Consider the following 21,767-nt stretch of genomic DNA (forward strand, 5'->3'; position numbering starts at 1 on the left):
ATAAACTGTGTTTATCACCCACAAACTTTCGCATAGCACACGGCCTAGCCACGGCTACAACCAGCCCACAATGCCACCTAGTCTACCACCCCAAGCCACGGCAAGCCACACCACAACCAACATCACTTTCACCCCCTACACGACTTCAAACGGAAGCCCTAACCACAATAAATAATAATAACAACAACTCGCCTACCCTAGCGCAACATGGTATAACAACCACCAACGACCGACTAAACCACCACCGTGGTCATCCCTGACCCACAATGAGACACCAACAGCAATCACCACCCCATAACCCATGACAAGGCAGTCGTAAGACTCAGTCAGGCCATAGCACGATGGGGTTTAAAACCCTTGCTATACACGGTCCAATCAACAACAGTAACCATCCTCCTTAGGTCAAGCCCCACGGCCAAACCACCACACAAGGCCAGTCAAAGGTGGTTTCGTCCGAGTCAAGGTGGTCAACGGTTCATAATGTATATAAAGCGAATTAATTATAAGACGGTTTGACAAAACATATCTTTGAGGCAAATAAAGATGGTAAATCTCTTTGTTTTTCTCCCTTCTAATTCTCCCTCTTTCTCTCTAAGTTATTGGTGAGTTTGTGAATTTTAGGTGGAATAGTGAGATATGGAGTAGGATTGGTCATATTTATATAGAATAGGATGGTAGTTGGATGCTAGAAAGCTCCTAGGAAATTCTCATATTCTTATTATGTTATACGACTATTATTACTATTGTTTTTATATAATACCGTCACTAGAAACCACCTTCCCCGAGTATAAACTCCGTCTTACACACCTATCAATCCGCAATACTCAATTTATTTTATTTTTATTATTTCTGTCTTATAACATAATTCGTAAAATACAATTCAATAAATATAATTTTTAGAGAGAGAAAAACCTCTCTAACTTTTACGAGTGTTTGCTTCGTTCCCACGCAAATAGCGAGAAAGAAGAAAACCACCAATAGTCCTTTACGATCAAATCAAAAACAACAGAAACACGATTATTTAGTTTTAGCTTCTACGAATAAGGGGAAATCCCCACAACGACATGTTATAATTTTATTGCAAGAATTTGAATCTGATTTCGAGTCTATTTTAGAGAATGAAGAACAAATGGAGAAATCTGAAGCTGAACCGAAGCTACCATCTCCACCTCTGGTCAAGATCATTCATAATGATGTGGCTGGTGAGGTTGCTTATTGGTTTACTTCGGTTTTTTGCTATGTCTTAGGAGCTAACACCCCTAGTAATGTTCTGTTTGGGTTTGTCAAAAGGGTGTGGCTGGCTCAAGGGCTTGACAAAGTCTCATTTATGCTAAATGGGAGTTTCTTAGGTAGGTTCCAAACTAAGGCGCAACAACAAGAGGTTTTAATTAATGGTCATCTGTTGTTTGACAATAAACCTATAATTGTCAAAGAATGGACACCTGAGACTGTTTTAATTAAACATGATGTTAAGAAAGTACCAATTTGGATGAAGATTTATTGATTAGATGTGAAATACTGGGGTTTGGAGAGCCTTAAAAAACTGTGTGCGTCTGTGGGTACTTATATTAAATGTGATAGTGCCACAACTCATAAGGATTTTTTGGGGTTTGCGAGGATTATGATAGAAGTTGATATAGGTCAGCACTTCCCAACTGTAATTTCTTTTATTGATGAGCATGTCTTGACTCAATCAGTACGTGTAGTGTATGACTGGCTTCCATTATTGTGCACTGCGCGTAAGGGTATGGGACATGTAGCTGCATATTGCAAGAAGGGGGTCCCCAAACCAGTGGTGAGAATGGTGTGGAAACCTAGGGGGACAAATTTGTGCCTCTTGTGCAGGTACCTCCTCCAAAGGTGCCTGTTCAGAGGGTCTCACCTAAGAGAGTTCGGGTTATAGTCCAGCAGGTAGTACCACATACACCAATGAATGTGGACGTTGTGACTCATGTGGTGATGAACAACCCTATTGCTGAGAACTCTATTCCTCGCAGATTCATCATGAGATTGCTTCGTTATGAGAATGGGGAGAAGAGAACATTCACTCCAGGAGGACTGCCATTTATGGAAGCCTTATCTCAGTCAATCCAGGAAACTAGACACGGAATTGTGTTGAATAGATTTGTTGAGAGAGGAGAATCTAGCAAGACCAGTTTAGAGAATGGATAGTTGTGGAGCATGGAACATTAGGGGACTGAATAATACTGCAAAACAAAAAGACATAAGAAGATTTTTACTCCAGAATAAAGTGGAATTATTTGGCTTGGTAGACAAAAAAAAAGAGTAGTAGTTGGAATAAAGCTAGAAGTATAATATGTGACAAGTGGTCTATATGCACTCATTTTAGCCAACATAAAGGAGGCAGAATTTGGGTAATGTGGGATTCTTTGGTTGTGGAAGTGGATATATGTTATGTCACTAATCAATGTATACATACAAAAGTTTATGATAAAGCTAGAATGAAGAGGTTTTGGTACACTATAGTTCATGGGTTTAACAAAGTAGCAGAAAGGGAAGCTCTGTGGAATAACATTAGGGGGTATCATGGGAGCATCACTGGCCCATGGATTATATGTGGATATTTTAATGCTGTGATGGGTAGTAATGAGAGAATTGGAGGTAATCTTGTCACTCATGATGATATTATGCCTCTCCTCCAGTTAGTACACGATTGCAACTTGGTGGATTTGAAAGCAAAGGAGAATTTCTCCACTTGGAATAACAAACATGAGATAGGTAATAAAGTTTACAGTAAAATTGATAGGGTTCTGTGTAATGATGATTGGGTGGATATCTTTCCTACCAGCTATGTCCATTTTCTACCAGAAGGCATGTTTGACCATAATCCTTGCCTTGTCAAATTTGATGAGGAGATACAGGGGAAGGGAAGAACCTTTAAGTATTTCAATATGTGGGCTTTGGCAAAAGAGTTTGAGGATATAGTTACTCAAGGATGGTCTAGGGAGATACAGGAAACTGCTATGTTTAGAGTGGTTATGAAATTGAGGGGATTAAAAGGGGATTTCAAGCAATTGGACATAGAACATTTTTCTGATATTGAAAATTTAACTCATATAACAGAAATGTCCTTGATTCATTATCAAAATATCCTAGTTCAGGACCCTTTTAATGCAGAGGCTTGTGTTGTAGAAAGAGCTTGTGCTTTGTAACTTATGGATTTATTGAAAGCAAGAGAGAGTTATCTGAGACAAAAAGCAAAAACAGATTGGGTTCAACAGGGAGATGATAATACAAAATTATTTCATGCTAGTATTAAAACCAGAAGGGCTAGGAATAGGGTTTACCAGGTAAAAGATAGACATAGTAATCTGTGTAGTGATCCTGAGGGGATTAAATGAGCCTTTGACGACTACTACCAGTTCTTATTAGGTACTGTCCACCTTATTGCTGCTGTAAATACAAGGATAGTGAAAGTCGGTAAGTGTCTGAGTGAGGCTCATTGCTATACACTTACTGCCCCTATCACTGATAAAGAAATTAAGCCTGTCATGTTTGATATACCTTGTAATAAGGCACCTGGGCCCGATGGGTATAATAGTCAGTTTTTTTAAGGATGCTTTTCATATTGTAGGCAAGGATGTAACCACAGCTATTAGGAGTGTTTTCCACTCTGGGACACTATTAAATGTTAGAAATCTATATCTCATTACTTTACATATTCATATATGTTTCAAATTAATTTAGTCATAAAATTAATTACAAATCTTATGCATGCAAACTTAAATTAAAAGAGAAGAAATCATCAACCCTTACAATGATAATTTCGGTTTCATAGGCACCAACAAGATCTCCTTCTTGTTAGTTCCTGAGCTTTCCAATAATGGATGAACAAGATTCAAGTATAGAATCTCTCCCAAAAGCATATACTCAAAGAAATCTCTTAATAATTAATATTATTTTGTACTAGAAATAATAAAAGTCTTACTTAAAACTTGATACAAAATAATTTGTATTGCTCTTGAAAATTTCGGTCAAGAGGAAGTGATTTTTGTGTGTTTTTATTTCTCTAGTACTTTCATAAGATGTAGAGAGAATACCATATTTTTCTTACATTAGAGAAAAATATAAGAGAAGTGAATGAATAAATTGAAGAATCCAATTAGCTTTTTCTCTTCTCAAAACCGGTTGGATGGGTGGGTAATGGGGAGCCAATGCATGCAAAAGATGCTCTTTACAAAAGCTTGTAGGGTTGCATGGCTAGAGAATAGACTATAATTGTGTTTTCCACTTAAATATAAACAACACAATATAAACTCTACCTACCACCCTTATTTCGGTACATGTATAAAATGGAGTATCCATTTTATTTTGTCATTTGTCAATTGTAACATATGTGACGTGTTACTTGACATATGAAATTGTAATGTATTTTTATCATATTAAAAATCAACATACTCATAAAATATGTCATATACAAAATCGACTAGTAATTCTTAATTACTTATACCAAAATGGTTTATCAATTATAAATCATAACATATTGTATTTATAATAAATCATTCATTCAATATCAATTGTTTCGTAAACAATGATTTTATCTAAGTAATAAAACAATTCAATTACTGAGACCGTATCTAATATAATCGAATTACAATAGGACACGTTAATTTTACTCACAAAATCATCCGGCAATTTTTAAGCAATTTAATTAACTCGTATCGGCATACGATTAATTAAATAATCAATTAAGAGTATTTCCCTATAGGTATGACCTAAGGGGATCAACTGACCACCACCGTCGCACGACAGTAATGTCGAACTCTAGTCAGCCAATCATTACCGATATGTGTGGACCAGTTGACTGTAAAATATTACATCCCACATGTATTCTTAAAATGAGATTAGATATGTGATCATTATGATCGACAACTGTGATCGCATTATTGTCAGGGACACTTACTCAAACATTAAAGTAGTGCAATGCCACCATCATAACTCTCGTACCTAAAGTTGACATGTCTGATTTGGTGTTGCAATTTAGGTCTATTGCCAGTTGCAACACTATATATAAATGCCTTTCTAAGGTGTTATGTACCAGACTTATCCATATTCTACCTGAGATTGTTAGTCCCTCCCAGAGTGCTTTCATCAAGGGTCGTGATATTATGGGTAACATCCTCATTGCATAAGACCTGGTCAAGCTATATAAGAGAAAATCCTGCTCTCCTAGGGCTCGTATGAAGCTAGATGATGTGACCAATATTTGAGCATATTTAGTCCCCGAATTAGCCTCGTTCCTATGCTTTTTAGTGCATAATTGGGTGATTTACTATCTTTAGTCTTTCGTTTTGCATATTCTTTGAGGTTTTGATCCCTTGGTAGGAAAGGAGTACGAACCTTGCATTTTAATGGCAAAATGGAGCTAAATTGATCATATATAACGACCAAGCATCAAAGTGAAGACAAGAATAGAAAGCCTATGTAAATAATGAAGTAAATGGGCAATGATGAGAAGATCCTTGCATCTCCGACAAAATCCTTGAGGATTGTTGGAGGAAGAAAAGAAGAGAAGCTTGTTGAGCTACTATCCGGGCGTCGCATCCACAAGACGAGCGTCCTGGCTGACTACAATCCGAGCGTCCCGTAGCCAGTCCGCTCTTCCTGACCCTCTACAATCCGAACGTCAAATCCCTCAAGCCGCTCGGATTCCTTCCAGTTTCAGCACGTCTCTCCCTCAGTCCGCTCGGGATGAGCTTATTCTTTGAAGACTAGCGAAGCGGAGATGAGCATCTCCTTCGAGAGGAGAACTTCCTCAACTTTTCTTAAGGGTCTTAATCGTCATTTAAGCCCTTAGTAACCCTAATTTATGTACTTGATCCTTAGTATAAATACCCCATTGTACTAATTAGATTAGCATCCAATCTTAATATCCTTCTTATGCTCTTTTTATGTTCTAATCTCATCTTAATCTCTTAATCAACTCTTAATTAAGCATTAATACAAATCTCATTTCTCAGTTGTTCATCCTTTATTTTGGGTAATTGAAGATTATTTGGGTATTATTTGGAGATTGACAACCTTCCATCAATCATCAAGTACTTCTATTATTCTTTGCTTATTATTTTGGAATCATCATTATGTATAATTCTCTTAAACCCTTTTTAATTATTGTTAATCATTTCCATTCATTCATCATGTTTTGCCTTGTTAATATGATTGACAACCTTGTTAGCATGATAAACTTGATAATGAGTGAGTAATCTCTTAACTAGGGTTAATGGGGAATTAGGGGAAACCAACATGGGAGAGGATTCATGCTTAATCTAATATGTTCACATAATTTATTTGCTTGCTTTTTGTGATCTCAACTTATGCACAAGTTATGTTTGATGAAATGCGAGCCTATGAATCCTTGCATTTTTTACCCATCATTTACCTTTTCAATGAGACTTGTAAGACATAAACCAACTCGAGTCTCATTAGACCATGCATATAGTGGAGTAGGGAGGATTAAGTCCACGTGTAGGTGTTGTAAAATCTAATCGATTCGGCTCCGGGACCCAAACCTTCCTAGGATTGTAAGATATAAACCAACTCGATCCTATCACAACAATAATTGCTTGCTTATAATTTGAGAATATGTTTATATGATCAATTCCCATGTATCCCCTATGAACTCATGACACCCTAGTGCTTTTAATCAATGTTTACATCTCATTTTAATCATCTTGCTTCTTTATTTACATTGGTATTTAGTTTAGTGATCTCTTATCTCAACCCAAATTGTGACACCCTTAGACACGACCATTTGCAATCGAAAATCCTACATCAATGCCCGTCCCTTGGGATCCGACCTTTACTTACCTCTTTACTAATAGTAGAGTAGTTTGTGAAGTTATAAATATTGTTTTGGTTTAGGTAACTTTTGACGACGAGTAACAAAACCAACGAACCAAAAACGGCGCCGTTACCGGGGAGTTGTGTTAACTTGATTTGATTTTCTTTGATTGTTCTTTGTTGTGTCTTTATTTGCCTTGGGGAAGTAAAACTTCTCAAGGTTTGTTCTAATTGTTTTCAAGTTGTTCGATATTTTTCAAGATGGATCTTATAGATTGTTTTGTTTAGGACCACTTGAGTATACCTTTCTTCAAAGACCCCTTGCAAGCATTGGAGGCCTTAGAAGCAAGTGAGGCCAAAAATATGCATTGGAAATTGGAGGTGGATCTTCTTGAGGCCGCTCTAGCCAACAAAGAACTTACTCATGAGCAATACGAATTAGTACATAACATCCTTGTAGAAGCATATCAACCCATAGAATAAGAACAGGCGATCGAAGATGACATCATACATGCCGAAGAGCAAGAAGAATTTGACATGAAATTTGAGTATGATTAGATTAGTGAGCTTGAAGAACAAGTTGAATATGTCATAAGAATGGAGTGTCTAAGGGAAATGGAGCAAGTTCTTAATGAACCTTCAATGGAGGAAAGTGAGGTACAAGTTCCAACTTTAAAACCCCTTCCCCCAAATTTGAAATACGCTTATCTTGATAAATCTAAGACCAAACCCGTGATTTTTAATGACAAACTTGACGAGAACCAATTGGGAAAATTGCTTGATGTGTTGAAACAACATGAAAAGGCTATAGGTTATAGTCTAGATGACCTTAAGGGGATAAGTCCCAATTTTTGCATGCATAGAATTCATCTAGAAGAAGACCATAGACCTATCATCCAATCTCAAAGGAGATTAAACCCCCACATGCAAGAAGTTGTTAAAGGAGAGGTTATGAAATTACTTGATGCGGGAATCATATATCCCATATTCGACTCTTTGTGGGTTAGCCCCGTTCAAGAGGTACCTAAGAAAGGAGGTACCACGGTGGTGACGAACGAGAAGAATGAGCTAATACCCACAAGGAAGATCACCGGTTGGCGTATATGTATTGACTATCGAAAATTGAATTCTGCAACAAGAAAGGATCATTTCCCCTTACCATTCATCGACCAAATGCTTGAGAGGTTATCCTCCAACAAGTTCTTTTACTACCTTGACGGGTATTCGGGATTCTTTCAAATCCCCATACACTCGGATGACCAACACAAGACCACCTTCACATCCCCTTATGGTGCTTTTGCTTATAGGAGAATGCCTTTTGGCTTGTGTAATGCCCCCGCTATATTCCAAAGATGCATCATGAGTGTCTTCTCCGACTACCTAGAGACCATAATGGAAGTTTTTATGGATGATTTTAGCGTTTATGGGAAAGACTTTGACTCTTGCTTGCATAACCTTTCTCTTGTATTGCAAAAATGTGAAGATGTTAGTCTCGTTTTGAGTTGGGAAAAATGTCACTTTATGGTAAATGAAGGAATTGTTTTGGGTCATTTAATCTCAGAAAAGAGCATCGAGGTCGATAAAGCTAAGTTTGAGGTGATAGAGAAACTCCCACCTCCTGTGAATGTTAGAGGGGTGAGAAGTTTTCTCGGTCACGTGGGTTTCTATCTCCGTTTTATAAAAGATTTCTCAAAAATCGTGAAACCCCTCACTTAACTCTTACTCATAGATGCCCAATTCTATTTCACTAACGAGTGTCTTGAAGTCTTTAATAGAATTAAGGAAGCACTAACCTCGGCACCGATCATTCAGCCACCCAATTGGGAACTACCATTCGAGATTATGTGTGATGCTAGTAACTACGCCGTTGGAGCGGTTCTTAGCCAACGGGTAGGAAGGGCTCTACATGTTATCTACTATATAAGAAAGACTCTTTATTCCTCCCAAGTGAACTATGATACCATCGAGAAGGAGCTCCTTGTCATTGTCTCTGCTTTAGACAAATTCTGTTCGTATTTGCTTGGATCAAAAGTGATCGTTTTCTCGGATCACCGTGCTCTTCGACATCTCTTGATAAAGAAAGAAGTAAAGCCAAGATTGTTGAGATGGATTTTGCTATTTCAAGAATTCGACTTGGAAATAAGAGACAAGAAAGGGGCCGAGAATGTAGTGGCGGATCACTTGTCAAGGATCCGGTTTCATGATGAAGAAGGAGAAACACCGATCAATGACTCTTTCCCCGATGATATCATAATGGCCATTCAAACACAACTTGAGAGGCATATTACTCCATGGTTTGCCGATTATGCCAACTATATTGTTGGAAGAGTACTCCCTCGGAACTTAAACTACAACCAAAGAAAGAGATTTTTGTTCGAAGTCAAGAGGTACTTTTGGGATGATCCAAATCTTTACAAAGAGTGTAGTGATGGGCTCTACCGAAGGTGCATCCCTCAATGGGAAATTCAAGGTGTTTAAGAAGGATATCACTCATCCCCTTATTGTGGACACCATAGAGCAAGAAGGACCATTGCAAAAATCCTTCAACCGGGCTTCTTTTGGCCTACTATGTTCCAAGATGCTAGGGAATTCATCCTTCATTGTGATGCTTGTCAAAGAATGAGAAATATCTCCTAGAGGAATGAGATGCCACAAAAGGGGATACTAGAAGTAGAGATCTTCGACGTTTGGGGGATTGACTACCAAGGACCATTTGTGACATCCAAAGGGAACAAATACATCCTTGTGGCCGTAGAATATGTCTCAAAATGGGTGGAGGCAATTGCCACACCAACCGATGATGTAAGAACGGTCACCAAACTCTTCAAGAAAATAATCTTCCCAAGATTCGGAGTCCCTAGAGCAATCATAAGTGAAGGAGGGACGCATTTTCACGAGAAGAAGCTCACATCCCTTTTGATCAAATATGGTGTTCAACATAGAACCTGTTTGGGATATCACCCTCAAACAAGCGGTCAAGTTGAAGTCTCAAACAGAGAGATCAAGCAAATTCTTGAGAAAGTTGTTAACAAGACTCGTAAGGATTAGAGCATGAAACTTGATGACGCTCTTTAGGCTTATAGGACGGCCTATAAGACTCCCATAGGAGCCTCCCCTTACAAACTTGTCTATGGGAAAGCATGCCACTTGCCGATTGAGTTAGAATACAAATATTTTTGGGCAATCAAAGCTCTCAACCTTGATCTCAAAATAAGTGGTCAAAAGAGGATGATGCAAATTAAAGAGTTGGAAGAATTCGACTACAATCTTATGAGAATGCCAAGATCTACAAAGAAAAGACAAAGTTGCTTCATGACAAGAGGATCAAGCAAAAGGCCTTACACAAGGGAGATAAAGTCCTTCTATTCAACTCCTGATATCGTCTCTTTCCCGGGAAGTTGAACTCTAGATGGATGGGTCCTTATGTGATCACCGAGGTAGGAAGGTATGGAGACTTCGAGATAAGGTCGGAAGTTGGATGCAAATTTAAAGTTAATGGCCAAAGATGGAAACCATATTATGAAGGAGCATTTATTGGAGAGGTCGAGGTCACCTACCTCGGGCCTCCTCCCCCTTGAGAAGATTGTCAAAGAGAAAGTTTGCTAGAGTCCTCTCCAAACCACCACTTGTAAATATACTAACTTCTTTAACTTGTATCATTAACTTTATTGCATATTTATCATAAGCATGATTCTTGCCATGAGAGTAAGTGAGGGAGGGTCACTAATCGTTTTTGATGAATGAAGGGTCTAGTAATTCAAGTGTGTGGAAGCACTTTCACAAAATTAGAGGAAAAGCAAGACAAACCCGAGCGTCCCACGAGGAATCCGCTCGTCCAGACCATGATCCGAGGGACCTAGCTGTGAGCCGCTCGTCCTAAGAAAAGCTAGGAGGCAGCTATTTTGTTCTGACTAGAGATCTGAGCATCCTCAATAACAATCCGCTTATCTCTATCGAGACGGTCGTCTCTCCACGAATCCGCCCATCTTGATGGTATTAATTTCTGGCATTTCCCCCTGGAAGAGAATCCGAGCGTCCACTTTTGAATCCGCCCATCCTGCTGCAGTAAGACGCTCGTGCCGACCAGCATCCGCTCGTCCTGGGTACTTCAAAAATTGGGATCTGTCCTGGATGACAATCCGAGCGTCCCGTAAGGAATCCGCTCGTCTCCATTGAACACGATCCGAACGTCCCGAGAACGAGCCGCTCGTCGCCCTGCGTCTTTTATTCCCAACTTTCTCGCCAATTAAATTCTTCCCCACCACACATTTTATGACACCTCATCCTTCCTTCCATTCATTAATATAAAACCCCCTCTCTTATGACCCAAATTATATCTCAAGCACTCATTTACCCCTCAAAAACAAAAACCCCCAAAATCTAGGGTTTCACAAGTTTAAAGAAAAGATCTAAATCACAAGGAACATCTCCATATTTCAACAAGTCAAATTCCAAATCTACATCCAAGAATGGGACCAAGAGGATCATTATCTAGAGAAAGAAGAAGACCAAGGGTAAGAGGAAGCTCATCCACCTCTCACATCAACACTTTAAGATGAGAACATGAGGAGATAGTTGACCTCACCAAGCTTGACGATTTTTCCGACATTAAGTTTGTCAACGATGTTCAAAGGCTTGTCTTCCACCGATTACTTGGTAAGAATATCCTTCCTACCAAATTTATGTGCCACAAAACCTTGAGAAATCTTGGAATATATCACCAAACGGAAGCCCTCTTCGAGTTATTTTGTCTTTCTACTTTGTTCCATATGCATGAACGAATCTAACGGTCTCTTGTCCTTGAGTTCTTGAGTTTCTTAAATATTACCACTTTGAACAAGACAATTTGTGTAGAGTTTATATTGGAAAATGTAACAAGGATGATGACTCTTGTCGAGTTTGCAAATGTGCTCGGTCTAGATGTTTCGCCTACCTGAACATCAAGACCAAAGAAGTATAATGTAGCACCATTGTGGAGAGCCATGACGGGACGAGATTTTTCATAAATTAAGGAATGTTTGGCCTTTCACATCCAAAACCCCATCCTAAGTCACACTTACCGATTCTTATCTGGAACTCTTCTTGCTCGACGAGATCCGGCGATAGTGATCGAACTAGACCTCATTTTTATAGAGTCATATCTTGAGATCCAAGGGAGAAGTGGATATCATTTCAATGCACCGCTTGTTCTCCTAGAGAAATGGGCAAAATCCCGAAACGGGGATGATGATGGTATGAAGCATATTGTCAATGGAGGACTTATCACAAGACTTGCAAAGCGCTTCAATCCCAAGTTTAATGAAAACAATGTGTATACACCACTTCCGGGAAATACGAGAATCAACAAGGTTCTAATTCTTATTCAACACCATTGGATAACCCATGAGGGTTATGAGAAGAGGATTAAATGGATCACCAAGGGGAGCAACCCCATTTACTTACCAATGAATGGTTTGCCAAGAATTTCACCAAGAATAAGTTTTCCTTCTCCAATCCCATCTTATCTCATCCCCACAAACTCAAATCAAGCCAATCAAGCACCACCCCCAACGCAACAACAACAACATGAGCAACCAGGAAATGAAAATCAGAAGATTGTGATACCACCCTACCCTTTCCAGTACCAACCCTGTAACCACCCAAATCCCTTCATCCTTCCTAGAGATGATTTCGTGACGGGGATCCATCAAGATATGCACCTCCGCCAATTCGAGGCTAATGTGGATACCTACTTTGCATTATATCCACAATTTCACCGATTGGCTCGACAAGGGATTATTAGTGAAGAGGGAATGCTTCCCTCTTGGGCTCAAATGAATATTCTCTTCCCAAACTCAGTAAGGGCTAATGAGGGAGCGCATGGTCAAGAGGGTGAAGGGAGTGACAAGTCAAATGGTGGAGACACGGTGGAGCTTGATAGTGAGGGTGATGAATTCATGGGTTTCAATGGATGCGATGCATCAAGAGGAGCTTGGGATAACGGCTTCGAAGGGGATGATGGCGATCTTTAAAGAACACTTCATGGCTAGATGGAGCGGGCAAGAGGCATCCATCAAGGCTCAAGTGAAGTTTCTTTTATCCCCTTTTTAATTTTTCATGAAAAGAATTTCGTGTTTTGATAACTTGTTGTATAGTATTTGTTTCATGTTTGTGGAGTGTTAGCACCATTAGAGTACTAACACCTTGGTTCCATTAAGGTGTTCATTTTTATTGTTCCCATTTTCAAAATCCAAAATGACAAAGTTTAGTTTCATGCATTGCATTTTTGTGCATGAACTCCCCCAAAATTTTTGACATTAGAAATAGTGTCTATTTTGGTTTGAGGAAGTCTATGCATATGCATTGGGAGCTAATCCAAATTATGCTCTCCACCATAACAAAAACCATGCATCATATAGCATAGCTTAGTTTGCATTCACTCTTGTTTATATATCATATAATTTGCATTTAGCTTAGAAATCATGCATTTTCATATAAATTGCATAATTTCCTATCGTATTGGCCATTGACGACAATGCCCATACTAGTGTAGGGATGGGAAATTCTAACTTGACCTTTTTAAAACAAAAATGATAAAAATTGAAAAATACAAAAATATGTCTTTTAATTTCATTAAAACAAATTACAAAAAAATTTGAAAAATTCAAAAAAACCAAAAACATGTTCATTTCCTTTGTAGTGTAGTCTTGTATATATAGTTTTGTATATATTGTGTTTGTTCATCCTTTTCACATTGATCGACTACGCCACATCCGAGACATGAGGATATAGAAGACCGCATGGTATGATCTTTCCAATCTCCTTTTTCCTCTTTATGTTAATGACTATGTGGTTTTATTTTGATTGATGCGGTATAAACAATGTGAAATTAGGATTGCATTTAGATTATTTGGCATACTAGTTGGTAGAAGCATATGTATTAGGTTGTATATATGTTAGTTGCATCATGGCATATAGTTGCATTTAGGAAATTTTTTGCGAAACCGTCTATTTGGGAAGCTTGACAAGTGTATATAAGGCCCTAGTAGATGCTTTATCTTCTTAAGATTTTGCTTGTTAGAATACTTGTCAAACACCCTAGGTTGTGTCATGCTTGTATCCTTTGACCCATGGATTAAGACCTAGTCAAGAGTACCTTGTGGTATGATAACTCCTTGGCTACTGTTTATTCCAAGGTGACCCTTGATGCAACCATCATCCATGTTCTACTACATTTTGTCATCAAAGGGAATGGGAACAAAAATTGTTCAAATGTGAGTTCAATAATTGAAATGAAAAGTCAAAAAAGTTTGCAATTGCATCAAAAGTAAAGAGGAGTAATAAAAATAAAAACTCCTATGCTTCAAATATCAGCACCCTCACTACAAATGGGGTGACTTTGAAAATGTTCAAAAGAAAATGCAAAGAAAAGTTGAAGTTGTCAAGTGTTAAAAATGCCAAACATCAAAAGAAATGGCAAAAAGAAAAAATGTTCTCAAATGTCAAATTCCAGAAGAAATTGGGGAGAAAAACAACAACAAAGAAAACTCCCAAATGAAACTCAAACACTATTTATCCCTTTTCCATCGTATCCACTTTTGTGCATGGTAGAGAGGGGACGACCCTTCTTCTTGTCTAGGCAAGAAGGGGAATTCCGTGATCCTCCAGTGTTTCTAAAACCATAGGGAGTCTACTCTTGACAAAAGCATTTAACGATTGAGGACAAAGGTACCCTAGCTTTACACAACTTGGAGGTGATTTATTGGTATCCTTCTAGGCTTAGTAGTTTGAAGAAACCATATCTATGATGGAATGTGTACCCTTATATTGCTTCCCCTTTAGATAATTTCCGCCACTTAGATGAGGAAAGTGGCTATTCATTTTTGTAGATGCATCCATTACATGTTTTGTGTGCATTAATGCTTGGATGTATCGCCATTTTGGCAAGCCCCACCTTGCCTTGCAAGAAGGCATCCTACCTCATGGTTGTCTTGTTGTGAGTTGAAAGGGCGGAGTGAGACCCGCTAATTGTCTCATATCGGCTATATTAGTATGTTAGTTTAAATAAAGGTCCTAGTTTTTGTCACCTCTTTACTCGGGATGAGCAAAGGTTCGGTTTGGGAATATTTGATGTGGCCAATATTTGAGCATATTTAGTCCCCGAATTAGCCTCGTTCCTATGCTTTTTAGTGCATAATTGGGTTATTTACTATCTTTAGTCTTTCGTTTTGCATATTCTTTGAGGTTTTGATCACTTGGTAGGAAAGGAGTAGGAACCTCGCATTTTCATGGCAAAATGGAGCTAAATTAATCGAATCTAATGACCAAGCATCAAAGTGAAGACAAGACTAGAAGGCCTATGTAAATAATGAAGTAAATGGGCACTAATGAGAATATCATTGCATCTATAAACAAAATTCTTGAGGATTGTTGGAGGAAGAAAAGAAGAGAAGCTTGCTGAGCTACTATCCGGGCGTCCCAGCCACGGGACGAGCGTCTTGGCCGGCTACAATCCGAGCGTCCCGTAGCCAGTCCGCTCATCCTGACCCTCTACAATCCGAGCGTCGCATCCCTCAGGCGGCTCAGATTCCTTCCCAGTGCAGCACGTCTCTCCCTCAGTCCGCTCGGGATGAGCATATTCTTTGAAGACTAGCGAAGCGGAGATGGGTATCTCCTTCGAGAGGAGCATTTTCTTAACTTTTCTTAAGGGTCTTAATCGTCATTTAAGCCCTTAGTAACCCTAATTTATATACCTGATACTTAGTATAAATACCCCATTGTACTAATTAGATTAGCATCGCATCTTAATATCCTTCTTATGCTCTTTTCATGTTCTAATCTCATCTTTATCTCGTAATCAACTCTTAATTAAGCATTAATACAAATCTCATTTCTCTATTATTCATCCTTTATTTTGGGTAATTGAAGATTATTTGGGTATTATTTGGAGATTGACAACCTTCCATCAATCATCAAGTACTTCTATTATTCTTTGATTATTATTTTGGAATCATCATTATGTATAATTCTCTTAAACCCTTTTTAATTATTGTTAATCATTTCCATTCATTCATCATGTTTTGCCTTGTTAATATGATTGACAACCTTGTTAGCATGATAAACTTGATAATGAGTGAGTAGTCTCTTAACTAGGGTTAATGGGGAATTAGGGGAAACCAACATGGGGGAGGATTCATGCTTAATCTAGTATGTTCACATAAATTATTTGCTTGCTTGTTGTGATCTCAACTTATGCACATGTTATGTTTGATGAAATGCGAGCCTATGAATCCTTGCATTTTTTACCCATCACTTACCTTTTCAATGAGACTTATAAGACATAAACCAACTCGAGTCTCATTAGACCATGCATATAGCTGAGTAAGGAGGATTAAGTCGACTTGTAGGTGTTGTACAATCTAATCGATTCTGCTCCGGGACCCAAACCTTCCTAGGATTGTAAGATATAAACCAACTCGATCCTATCACAACGATAATTGCTTGCTTATAATTTGAGAATATGTCTGTATGATCAATTCCCATGTATCCCCTATGAACTCATGACACTCTACTGCTTTTAATCAATCGTTTACATCTCATTTTAATCATCTTGCTTCTTTATTTACATTGTTATTTAGTTTAGTGATCTCTTATCTCACCCAAAATTGTGACACCCTTAGACACGACCATTTTCAATCGAAAATCCTACATCAATACCTGTCCCTTGGAATCCGACCTTCACCTACCTCTTTACTAATAGTAGAGTAGTTTGTGAAGTTATAAATACTGTTTTGGTCTAGGTAACTTTTGACGACGAGTAACAAAACCGACGAACCACTAGATTTACAGAAGGCTTATGGTTCTGTGGAATGGTCTTTAATTAAAGGAATGTTGCAGGCCCTAGGGTTCCCTAGCCAAACTGTGAGATCACTGATGCAAGATGTGACCACTTCTTCCTATTCTATTGCTTTGAATGGAGAGGTGTTTGGATTCTTTCAGGACAAGAGGGGTTTGAGGCAGGGGGACCCTCTATCTCCTCTGCTTTTTACCCTATGCCTGGATTATTTAAGCAGATTATTGGATGTTACTCAATAGCATATGGAGTTTAGTTATCATCCCCTTTGTCAAAGAATAAGGCTCACACATTTGTGTTTTGCAGATGACCGGATCATGTTTTATAAGGGGGATAGGGCTTCTATGGAGTTCCTGATATACTCTTTTGAGTATTTTTCTAAAGCTTTTGGTCTGGTGATGAATAAAGGGAAATCAAACATTTATTATAATGGTACAGATGAGTAACTTATAAAAGAGGTGGAAGAGGCAACATGAATGAAGATGGGCAGTGTATCCTTCAAATATTTAGGGGTTAATGTTTCTCTAAAGAAGTTGTCTATTCTGGACTGCTCCAGCCTAATTGAGAGGATTGTGGAAAGAATTAAAAGGTTGAGCTGTAGGAAACTGTCTTATGCATAAAGGATTGTTTTGATAAAGGCAGACCTTAGCACCATTCAAAATTATTGGGCTCGTATATTTGTTCTTCCGAAAACTGTGATTGCTAGAATAGAGGCTATTTGTAGATCCTTTTTGTGGCTTGGTAATGAACAAAAAGAGAACCCCGCCTCGGTATCCTGGGACACTATTTGTCAACAAAAGAGACAAGGTGGCCTCGGACTCAGGAAATTTCATGAATGGAATATTGCTGTAATAGCTAAGTATGCTTGGTGGATTGCTACGAAAGCTGACCACTTGTGGTTTACATGGGTTCATGCAGTTTATATAAAAATTGGAAACTGGCATGAATATGAACCCTATACTTCCTCTAGATGGGCTTGGCGTTAAATCTGCCAAGTAAAGAACACTTTCAAAGAGTTCTTATTTGAGAGTGACTGGAGTAGGTCTGGCCTAAAATACACGATTGGGAAGGGGTATAACTGGCTTATGCATTAGAAAGAGCAAGTCAGATGGTATCCTTGTATCAAACAGAGGTGGATACTACCTAAACATAGTTTATGCAGCTGGCTTATTGTACAGCAGAGACTTTTAACACAAGATAGGATGATGAAAATGCATATATTGAGTCAGAATTGTTGCCACTTATGTGGAGTTAAGAAGGAGTCACATGACCACTTGTTTTTTGGCTATGTGTATATCCAGAAATGCAGAGAATTGGTCTCAGCTTGGTTCCAGGTACAACTCCCTAATATGAACTTTATTGATTGGTGGCTCAAATGGAGGAACATAATATTTGGGAGGAAACAAGGCATAACAGTTATAATAGCAAGTCCGTTGTACTGGATTTGGTCAGCACGAAACCACTGCAGGATTGAAGGTTTATTATGGCGACTAGAGTGTCTTCTTAAGCGTGTTAGGAATGATGTGTGTATAAGATTACGAGTGATAAATTGTCAAAATGATAAGTATGTAACATGGATTGAGAGTCTTATGTAAGTTTAGAGGCAAAAGTTTAAGTCTCTAAAAGAGTTTGTGAAGGAAAAGTAGATCTATATACTTACATATTCATATATATGTTATAAATTAATTTGTCATAAAATTAATAAAGGTCTTATGCATGCAAACTAATTAGCAAAATAAAGAAGAAATTATCCTTACATTGTAATTTCGGTTCTTATGGGCACAAAAGAGATCTCCTTCTCTTTTGTTCTTGAGCTTTCCTTTTGGTTGAACAAAGACCCAAGTGTAGGATCTCTCCCAAGGAATTATACCCAAGGCTTACTCTTAATTAAAATTAATATTATAGGTACTAGATAATATTAATTCTTGTAGAAAAATGACCCAAAAATATTTTGGGTTTTGCTCTCAAAACCGGTTGAGAGAGAGGAGAATGGAAGGTGATTTTCTCTTTCTAAAATCTTTTATTTTGATAAGTTAGAATGAATGAATGAATTTACACACTTATGCATGTAGTGTATATCAAAAATAAGACAAAAATCCTTTTGCCTTTTCTACGGTGAAACCGGGTAGGAGGGAAGAAGGGGGGAAGAAAAAGACCCAATGCATGCTCTTGTTTGCCTTCACAATACAAACTAGGGTTGCATGACTAGGCTATAATATGAATGATTGTGTTTTCCACTTATTTAAACAACACAATTTCTAGCCTAATTCCCTCTTAATTTCGGTACACTCATAATATGGGATCCATATTATTTTTGTCAATTTTGACTTATGTCACATGTCATATGTTACATAAATTTGTTGTGCATTTTTAACATATTAAAAATCAACGCATTATTAAAAATACGTCACATACAAAAATCGACTTAGTAATTCACAATTACCTGTACCAAAATATTTTACCATTTATAAATCACAACAGATTGTATTTATAATAATTCATTCAATTTCAATTGTTTCTTTAAACAATAATTTCATCCGAGTAATGATACAATTCGATTACTCAGACCGTATCTCATTTAATCACATTTCAATGTGATACGTAAATTTTACTTCCAAAATCGTCCGTCAATTTTTCAAGTAATTTAATTAATTCGTAACATTATACGATTAATTAAATGATCAATTAAGAGTGTTGCCCTATAGGTATGACCTAGGGGGTCAACTGATCACCACCGTCGCACGACTGTAATTTTAAACTCTAGTCAGCCAGTCATTACCGATATATGTTGACCAGTTGACAGTAAAAATTACTTCCCAATTGTATTCTTTAAAATGAGATTTTAATAATGATATTTAAATCATGTGATCGCACTATTGTTGAGGACACATTTCCCAACAATCTCCCACTTGTCCTCGACAAGTGTGCGTCACCAATTCTCTTGTCCTATTACTATCTCCCACTCAATGCAAGGTGTCTTTCAGGTCGTACTTGCAAGTGATCATATCGAGAGTGGTTTCCTCGATCTGGAGAATAACTGATTTGACCGGACTTATCTATCATAGTTACTTTCCGAGCGTGGTCACGCATTTCCAGTTCATTACTCCTCGAGTGGCCCTGAGATATTGTTATAACCCTGACTAGGGGTGGACAATTTCTATCGCACTCATTCCCTTCGACTAGCCACAGCCATCATAACCCAAAATATGCCCATTTGACCCCATTTACGAAGGTCGTAGTAACACAAATCAAAGTTAATCTGAAACTGTGCCATCTTAGGCGAATAGTCTTTAGTCAAAAGAATCGACTCATTTGAATACTATAGTAGCTCTCTCCACGACCAGGCTATATAAATTGCCAGAACTCTATAAGCGGTCATAAGGCCCGACAAAATGTTCCTAACAGTCTGCCTATGTGATCGACTAGTCATCTCACATGACTCTATGGCACTTGAACTTGCCATCAATCGCATCACACTCTAGTCACTTCGAGACGTCACCTCATACAAGTGACTATGGGCAAATACTAAGTTAATCCGTGTTCACTTTAACGGGGTTCAATTGTCACTACAACCCGTTTGGATGTAACAATGTATAAATTAAAGATAAAAGACAAATGTGATTATGAACATGAACAAAAACAACACTTTTATTTCATTTCAAAATCTAACATAGACTTGGTACACGTTTAAGTCCCATGGACGCCATATGTCCATCATGTTTAGCCTGCGATAAAGGCTTCGTGAGCGGATCGGCTATGTTGTCATCCGTCCCAACCTTACAAATCGAAATTTCCTTTCTTTCAATGAAATCTCTTATTACATGATATTTTCGAAGTACATGTCTAGATCTATTACTAGACTTTGGCTCCTTAGTTTGGAAGATCGTCCCACTATTATCACAATAGAGAGTGATGGGATCATTGGCGGTAGGTACTACTTTTAGACCTTCCGTGAATTGCCAGATCCAAACAACTTCCTTAGCAGCTTCTGATGCTGCAATGTACTCAGCCTCCGTTGTAGAATCCGCGATTACAGCTTCCTCGAAGCTTCTCCAGCTTACGGCACCACCATTGAGCATAAAAACGAAACCAGCTTGTGATTTCAAGTCACTCTATCTGTTTGAAAACTTGAGTCCGTGTATCCATTAACACGCAACTCAGTGTCACTTCCAAACACTAGGATAGAATCCTTAGTTCTTCTCAAGTACTTAAGGATGTTCTTGACAGCAATCCAGTGACTCTCACCTGGATTTCCTTGATATCTACTCGTCATGCTCAAGGCATACGAGACATCAGGACGTGTGCATATCATGGCATACATGATTGATCCAACAGCGGAAGCATAAGGGATCAACTTCATGCGTTCAACATCATGGGGTTCGGAGGGAGATTGAGTCTTGCTCAATATCGTCCCGGTTACCATAGGTACCAAACGCCTTTTGGATTTGTCCATGCTGAACCGTCGAAGAATCTTATCAACATAAGACTCTTGACTTAGTGCCAATACCCTCTTGGATCTATCTCTATGGATCCGGATACCTAATATGCGTTGTGCCTCTCCTAAATCCTTCATTTGGAAGTGGTTACCTAACCACTTCTTAACAGAAGACAACATTGGAATATCATTTCCAATGAGTAGTATGTCATCGACATACAAGATTAGGAACACAACATTACTCCCACTGAATTTCATGTATAAACATGGTTCCTCAACACTTCGAGTGAAACCATTTTCCTTTATAACATGATTGAATCGATGATTCCAACTTCTAGATGCTTGCTTAAGACCATAAATGGATCTCTTAAGCTTGCACACTTTGTTAGGATTTTTTGAATCAACAAAACCTTCGGGTTGTATCATGTACACCTCCTCTTCTAAATGCCCATTTAGAAAAGCGGTTTTGACATCCATTTGCCATATTTCATAATCATGAAATCCGGCGATCGCTAACAAAATCCGTATGGATCTTAGCATGGCTACGGGGGCGAATGTCTCATCATAATGGAGACCTTGGACTTGGGTAAATCCTTTTGCCACTAGCCTAGCTTTGTAGACATCGTCATGTCCTTCTATGCCATCCTTGACTTTGAATATCCATTTGCATTGAAGGGGTCTTGCCCCTTTAGGCAAATC

General features: G+C 38.3%; 1 protein-coding gene across 1 annotated transcript; it reads left to right on the top strand.

The window, feature by feature from the left end:
* The first annotated feature begins 2,378 nt into the window (after nucleotides 1–2,378).
* Nucleotides 2,379–3,173, top strand: LOC141641145 (uncharacterized). Its single transcript, XM_074449818.1, has one exon. It carries the CDS (start codon nucleotides 2,379–2,381, stop codon nucleotides 3,171–3,173), a length of 795 nt encoding a protein of 264 aa, XP_074305919.1.
* The last annotated feature ends 18,594 nt before the right edge of the window (nucleotides 3,174–21,767 follow it).

This window comes from Silene latifolia, chromosome 2 (genome assembly GCF_048544455.1).
Source record: "Silene latifolia isolate original U9 population chromosome 2, ASM4854445v1, whole genome shotgun sequence".
NCBI classification, from domain to species: Eukaryota; Viridiplantae; Streptophyta; class Magnoliopsida; order Caryophyllales; family Caryophyllaceae; genus Silene; species Silene latifolia.

Bases quoted from the DNA above. Each gene is read 5' to 3' on its own strand.
- LOC141641145 (XM_074449818.1), top strand. From the start codon at position 2,379: ATGTGGGATTCTTTGGTTGTGGAAGTGGATATATGTTATGTCACTAAT.